The sequence below is a fragment of the Cariama cristata genome, unplaced genomic scaffold (genome assembly GCF_000690535.1).
Source record: "Cariama cristata isolate BGI_N322 unplaced genomic scaffold, ASM69053v1 scaffold21767, whole genome shotgun sequence".
NCBI lineage: Eukaryota > Metazoa > Chordata > Aves > Cariamiformes > Cariamidae > Cariama > Cariama cristata.
In genome coordinates this window covers 10,743-17,997 of record NW_009625226.1, presented here as the reverse complement: position 1 = coordinate 17,997, position 7,255 = coordinate 10,743, and the positions used below count along the sequence as shown (strand labels likewise).

At 39.8% G+C, this 7,255-nt stretch overlaps 1 protein-coding gene across 1 annotated transcript; it reads left to right on the top strand.

Annotated features, from left to right (window-relative positions):
* The first annotated feature begins 1,085 nt into the window (after nucleotides 1–1,085).
* On the top strand, nucleotides 1,086–7,255 carry BLZF1 (basic leucine zipper nuclear factor 1). Its single transcript, XM_009703538.1, has 6 exons — nucleotides 1,086–1,140; nucleotides 2,268–2,707; nucleotides 3,364–3,563; nucleotides 5,136–5,264; nucleotides 5,895–6,114; nucleotides 7,021–7,255. The coding sequence occupies exons 1-6, from the start codon at nucleotides 1,122–1,124 to the stop codon at nucleotides 7,189–7,191; spliced, it is 1,179 nt and encodes a 392-aa protein (XP_009701840.1). The 5' UTR covers nucleotides 1,086–1,121; the 3' UTR covers nucleotides 7,192–7,255.

The following is a 7,255-nucleotide window of genomic DNA, read 5'->3' as shown; positions in this document are numbered from 1 at the left end:
AACTCCAACTGTAGAAGCAACAGATAGCAAGATGTTCTTGTATCTATAGCTTGAGAAAGCTGAAGGAGAGAAAGGTGTTTCTTTTGTCTTCTGGTCATCACAAAAGATAAACCTGTCTTCCATGAAATGAATCATGAATCAAGAAATCTGGAAGTAGTGTGCTCACTGCTACCATTATCTCTTTTAGGGCAGAGAGCTGTAGTAATGGAAGTCAAAAAAGTTGTAGTTAAGTAATAATGAAAGGAAGCAAGGGCTTTGGGAGATCTCCCTTGACTAACAGGGAGAACTGAAAGAAAAAAAAACAGAACAGGTATATACTGATCTCAAACCACTGTGGTTAGTGACAGACCCTAGAAAAAGGGGATGAGTGGATGGACCTGTGGATAAAGGAGGCAATGGTCAATAGTGTTGGTGGCTAAGGGAGAGGATGGCAGTTTGAGCCAAACTGAGGGTGAAGTTTTACTGTTAGGTTAAACTAAGCACATGCAGCCACTCGGGGCTCTGACTCCTGCTTTGGCTGGGACTGGCTCTATCAAAAAAGTCGTATTAGCAAGTGGGACTAAAGCAATTGTGCAGCTGTGCGGTTGCCATCGTTTCATCCTCACCTCTTGGTCTGCTTTAAGCACGGTGTGGGACTTCCCTTTCTTGTGGTTGATGGTCTTAGGTTATCTCTGCATGGTCATGCAGTTGTATTCTGGGAGTGTTACAGAATTTTAAAAGGTAAGATGAGGGCTCACTGGAAAAAGAGGGAGACTGGAAAGGGAAATTTGAGGAATGGAAACTGGAACTGGATGAGAAGCAAGAGATAGGAGTTGAAGTCCTGCTCTTTGTAAAAAAAGAAACAAGTGCCAGAAGTCTCGTAGGCTTTTTCCTTTTAACTTTTTGGGTCCTCGTGTGGTTTTTAACATTTTGGGTTTTTTCCTTTGTTTTAGGGTGTGTGTTTTTTTTTTTTTCACTGTGCTCCTGAACTGGAGTTTAGAGGTTGTACTAGAAGATAGGGTAATACAAGATTAGCTGCCACTGTTACCTTGCTAAAGGTGTGTTGTTGTTTTTTTTCTTTTCCCCTCCTCATTTTCTCCGCAGACTTACGTAGTTAGGAAGAGCTGACTGCTAAAGAGAAAATGACATCCCTAGAAAAAGGTGGGTGGTTCACATGATATCTAAGCAGACTGAATTAAAAGTACTTTTTAACTTGAATGCTAAAGACCAGAGTTACACTGTACACCAGGCTCCATTTGTTTAAACTTAATCCTTTTATGTAGCTATTAGGAAGTAGTTATGTGAATTCATTATTGCAGTGAAAACCAGAGCTGCCTGGATGGAACAGTTAATTGAATATAGTTTTCTAATCCAGCTCTGCATTGAAAAACAAGTTTGTCACTGGTACTGTCATCTATCTGTACAGTTCTCCTGTAGTGTGTAGAACCTGTTGGTAATGATTCAGCCAACTTGAAAGTAGGGCAATATAATGGTGTTACCACAGCATTTTTGAAATTCATGATTTGGACAGAGGACACAGGCTCACGTTACTGCTTGCAGTATGAGGAAAAAAGCAATATGCGTAGCTATGTTCTGAGAACTTCCTTGCTTTCACCCATTGTGTGGAAACTTTAGTACAATAGTATTTCATTCAGCTGAAAACTTAGTGAACTTAAATAAAATGGATTTCAGTGAACGTTATCATGCATATTGGGGAATTCAGAGCAGAATGCAGTGTTATGGGAAATAGTGGGGTCTGTTGATTAGAAATGAAGCTGAACTGCCTTGTTGGCTTTTCTTAAACCTTCACCTGGACAACTAAAACACATGGTAGATAGTACTTAAAAGTCTGCTAAACTTAAGATGTTAGTAGCTATGTAGCTGAAAGCTGCTTTTCATTTAATTCTTGCTTTTAAAATGAGGCTGCTGTGATTCTGGTAGCTCCCAAAACCTGATTTTGCCTTCAGCCTATGAGTAATACTGTCAAGAATTTTCTCCATGCTGGTTCTTTTTTGTGTCTGCATTTAATCTTGTATGGCAGCAGGAAATTAATACAATTCAGATCAATGTTTGTGTCATGTACTACTAGTATTAATGAGCAGTACACACTTGAGTGAGGTCTTTTCTAACTTGTGTTTGATCATTGCAGCTGCAAAGGACTATTTTACACATGCAGTGTGCAATTAAAATCTGTAACTTTGTAGTACGGAAATTAAGTGAAGAGTTACAGTGAGACTGTAACAAAATAAAAGGTGGTAAACTTTCCCTCTGCTATTTCTAAATTTTAGTTGATGATGCCTCATCACCCATCCGAGGACCTGGAGATGGCATGGAAACAGAGCAGACGGCTGAATCTGTGGAAGTAGTCACTGGAGCCAACACTACGAACCATCACATCCCCCACAGCCCACATAAAAAGGCAGTCTCTTCCCCAAGTCCCGGAGTGCTGCAGCTAGGGAAAGTACCTGCTGATAAATCAGTGGAGGTTGAAGCTATTCGTATATTAGTCCCCAAAGCAGCTATCACCCATGTTGTTCCAAGTAAAAATGCTAAGGTAGCTAAATCAGTGGGACATAAAGGAGACGCATTCCATCAGTCAGATGGAGCCGCAGATCCCAAGAAAGAACAGATCGAGCTGAAAAATGCAATCGAAAAGCTAAAGAATTCAGAAAAGCGGTTGTTACAGGATAAAGAAGGTCTCTCTAATCAGCTGCATATACAGACAGAGGTAAGAAATGAAAGGTCTTTTCTCTCGCACAACTGAGCTGCTTTGTGAATGTGACCAAAGAGAACTGCTATGATGCTCTAGCCTTGAAACAAATCGTTTCCCTTTTCAACTTATCAGCTAAGATACAGAGTAGAAGTACATCTAAGTAATCCAGTGCTGCTTCTCTGACAACAGATGAAAGAATCAAAGGCTTGAAGCTAGGAGAAATACATTAGAGGGCTGCAGGGAGATGGATCTTTCATGAGGAAAGATTTTGCTCCTCGGCTCAACCGCTAGGTGAAAAATGTTATGCCGTAGAAGGAGTGACTATAATTTTCTACATAATATAACCTGTGGATGTTTTGCCTAATCCTTTGTTATCTTACCGATTCAGGACAAATACTACTGAAACTTTCTTTGTTTCTTGTAGCAGCCTTTCATTCTTCCTCTTTGGCCTCTGTTAGAATTTAAACAAGAATGTTAAATGTGCACTACTTTCAAATGTTTATGCTCACTAGAGTGGATTGTGAGGCTTAATATACTCCGCATTGGATGCGTCCCATTCTGGAAAGATGCAACTTATTCTTAGCAATTTGCAATAAGTTGCACTGCATTCTGGAAGCAGGAGGGGTTTCATTCTATATTGATAATTACAAGACAGTCTGTTCTAATTCTAGGTTAATCGGGAGCTGAAGAAATTACTTGTTGCTTCTGTTGGGGATGATCTGCAGTATCACTTTGAACGGATGGCTCGTGAGAAAAATCAGCTAATCCTGGAAAATGAAGCCCTGGGCCGGAATCTGTCTCAGTTGTCTGAACAATTAGAGCGCATGTCTATACAATGTGATGTGTGGCGAAGCAAATTCCTAGCAAGCAGGTATTCTCTCTTACAGAGTTGTTACAACAGCATTCTCCTTCAGTCTTTTATCACGTACACCCATTGCGATGCCTGGCAACACGCTTATACACAGAGGACAGCGTGTATAAGCGGAATTTGAGTATACAGAAAAGGTACAAAGAAAGTAAGCTCCTTGTAAACGTGAATAGTTCCGCTTTTCAAAGGTAATACGGTAGGTCCTAAACCTCCTAAAATCTTAACTACAGTTCTTGTCAACATAGCAAGAGAAGTTCTTAATTGTGATAGACTCTGTGCAGTTTAAGGATTAAAAATGTCTCCCAGGACAGCTGTCTTGACTTGTCTTAAAGGTAATTAGCTTGATTTTCATCTCCACCCCCCAGTATGATACAATGATCAGTTTGTGAAGAAGATTTAGTTAAGAACTCTGCTTACGGTGATGCGGGGATCTACTGGGAAGAGCAGCTCAATATGGAAGAAAGAGTGGGGGGACCTCTTCATTAAACTCTGATTGTGTTACTGCTAAGAACCCTACTGTTACCAGCTTTTATGGTTACAGAAGTATGAATGTCAAAATCTCATTTGACAGTGGATTAGACTTTTAACTTGCTAAGTGTAGTTGTCTTACCAGATCTGTAAATAGTGGTTTAGGACTAAATTTTAATTATGATGCTTAATGTGTATTACAAAAGACCTTACTGCTTGAAGGAAATGGTAATAGAATGCAGTCTCTTCCCTTTAATTTGCTGATCTTAAGAAGTTTCAGCGTATTGAGTGAATGGTAAGTACTTGTGATAGTCCTAGCTAGGCAAGAGTAACTATCTTAACAAGAGTTACTAACTGAACTTGTTTCTTTAGCATTAGTAGGGGTTCTGAGATCAGGGATGCGAGTCCCTGGCGACATGCTTAGAGTAACACCCTTCGATATTGGAACATTCTGGTTCATTGAGATCTGGAATTTCTAGCTGGTGGTCGTTTAAACGTCAGTGTGGTTTTTGCATTTGCGGTATCACAGGCATTTGAAATACCTGCTTGAGGGGTCAGTGCCAAGCCTTGTGGCATGGTGAAATGTGACAACATTTGTCTCATTTGTAGCTCTTAAACGCTCGCATCTGGTGCATGTAATGTCTAGTTATTGCCCCTGAGAAAGGCAAAGAGGTGAATGAATGCAGTCTGTAGCCATAGCTGTCGTCTTCAGAGATGAGTATGAAAAGATGTGATTACAGCATACTTGTGAGAACCGTGTTAGTAAAACAAAGTCTATTTAGCTTTTTATCTTTCAGGATCCTTGCCCACCATATTCACTTACCCAGGGTATTTTGAAACATCTGTTGCTAGATTTGTATTAAGTGACGTAAGATGGCTTAAACACAGCAAGTCAAAACATAATCTTGCACTGTGTTGACTAGTGGAACAGAAATTAGTCTTAATACGTGTCCTTTGTAATTAGGTTGATATAGGCTTTGTGTGGGGGAGGGGAGTGAAAACAGCAGCTTAATCCTTGTCTGGAGCTGAGAAATTATGGTCTGTAGCAGAATAAAGGTAACTTTCAGACTGCTCACTTACACTACTGATTGGAGATCTCTTTTGCAGGGTCATGGCTGATGAGCTAACCAATACCAGAGCAATTCTTCAGCGTCAAACCAGGGACGCACAAAGTGCAATCCAGGACTTGTTGAATGAACGCGATCAGTTCCGTCAAGAGATGATTGAAACACAGAAGTATGATTTTTCTAATCCAGACTGCCTCTGTGCGAACTTCATTTCTGTCAGTTTATTCTAGGCCAGAGAAGAATCAAATGACTTTCCCCTGTTCTAGTGATATTCAACAAAAATCAATTATGCTGATGAGTAGTATGGTCACTTTTCAGTCTCAGAGCTGGAAGAGCCAAAGTAGCATTAATTCTTTCTTCATTCCCTAGAGGTTTATAAATTAGTAATGTCCATCAGAAATCCAAGGTATGATTTCTGAGGTCTTAGGGGTAATATACTGTAGAACTGACATCCCTCATATCCTCAGGCTTTCTCTATTTAATCACTTACCGTCTTGACTTCAAGTCTCCTCTGTCTCCTTCTAAACGATAGAGATTATTTTACCTGCATTGACTTTTTAGTGCTTATCCTGCCAGATGTCAAGTAAGTTTTACCAGTATTAAAATACTGTGTTGGTGAGGCCTTGCCTTGGAGAATAGCCTGTTTGCCTCCTTGTTTTTAAACACTTTGTTTTTCTTTTTTGGTTAACATTTAACTTGTGCAGTAAATCTTGAAGGGACAATTCCTCTGAAGTATGCTGTGTCCTGCTAGTATAGAGTACAAAAAACACTAATAGTGCTTTTTTTCCTTTCTGCACAGGCTGCTGGAGGAGCTGATGGTTTCTCTTCAATGGGGGAGACAACAGACATACTACCCTAGTGCCCAGCCTTACACTACAACAGAGCTAGCAGCTGTGAATTGTAAGCTAGCCAAAGCTGTAAGCTCGCATCTTCTTGGAAATGTTGGCACTAACAGTCCAAAAAAGGCTTCAACATCTGAGGAATTTTGCAATACCCCTGCTGAGAAAATGGCTGAAATGGTAAGAATTCTTCATACATCTCAGTCTGTCAGCACGGAGTCTTCTTTGCAGAAAGAAATGCCTTGCTTTGTGTTAACTACTTAATATCTTGCCTTTTTTAAAAAAAAAAAAAACTATATGCAGGGGAGACATTCTGAATAGAGCTGTCTGTTTCCCTCAGTTAAAAAGACACACACACTGCCCACCTACCCACCCCCAAAACAAACAAACCTCACACAAAACCAACAAACCAAAGCTGGAAGAATAAGCAGAACAACATAAATAATATGATGATACATACTGTTTCCCTCTCTGTCCCTAGCACCACAAATGACTGGGTCAAAATTTGTTTTGGAGTCAGTGTGTCAGGAGGAAGTCAATTGAAAATACTTAGTTTTTAAACTCAACTGAGTAGGAGAAAAAATTCAGGTAGGAATGTTATAACACTTAAGCAGTAGTTTCTGTTGCCCTAGAAATTGGTTCTGTTGAAAGTGGATGGAAACACAGAGAGCAGCTATATGATTATCTTTCAAGATAAGGTTCCACTACAGGAAGCTTGTTGTTTAAATAGCAAACTTAGACTAACAGTTAAGTCTGGAAGCAACTGAGTAATAGTTGAACAGCAGGAGGCTTACAGTGCCTAGTGATCTTGCCTGGTTTTGCTCAACTCTGCTAAAAAGATTAGAAATTTTTTGTTGTTGTTGTTCTCAGTAAAATCATAACTTGGATTTCTGATGGACATTACTGATTTATAAACAGTACGTAGTGCTTTTATAGTGAGGGGCTGGATAGATGGATGTTTCGTTTTCAACTTGGTAAAAAACTGGAAAATTGCTTTTGAGCAGAAACCCTTCCTAGCTGTTAGAGAAGGATAAAACCCATTAAACTTGATAGACAGCTTTTCAGTCTCAATTTTTCCATCCTTAGGTGCTACGTGTACTGGATCCAGCTGCACGTACAGAAACATCAACAGAAGTTTCTCCATCTTCCTTCCTTTCCACAAAAAATATAATTGGAAGGTTTCACCCCTATACAAGATACGAAGATGTAACTTTCAATTGTTGCACTCACTGTCAAGGAGAGCTGATAGCCCTTTAAAAATGCAGCAAACGCAACTGTACGTGCACTCTTTCTGAAGAATTACACTAGTTGATGTTCAGCA

What these genes read in the sequence shown, in the direction of transcription:
- BLZF1 (XM_009703538.1), top strand. An exon ending in AGCTGCATATACAGACAGAG is followed by an intron (nt 2,708 to 3,363) that starts GTAAGAAATGAA and finishes TTCTAATTCTAG; the next exon opens with GTTAATCGGGAGCTGAAGAA. An exon ending in AGCAAATTCCTAGCAAGCAG is followed by an intron (nt 3,564 to 5,135) that starts GTATTCTCTCTT and finishes TCTCTTTTGCAG; the next exon opens with GGTCATGGCTGATGAGCTAA.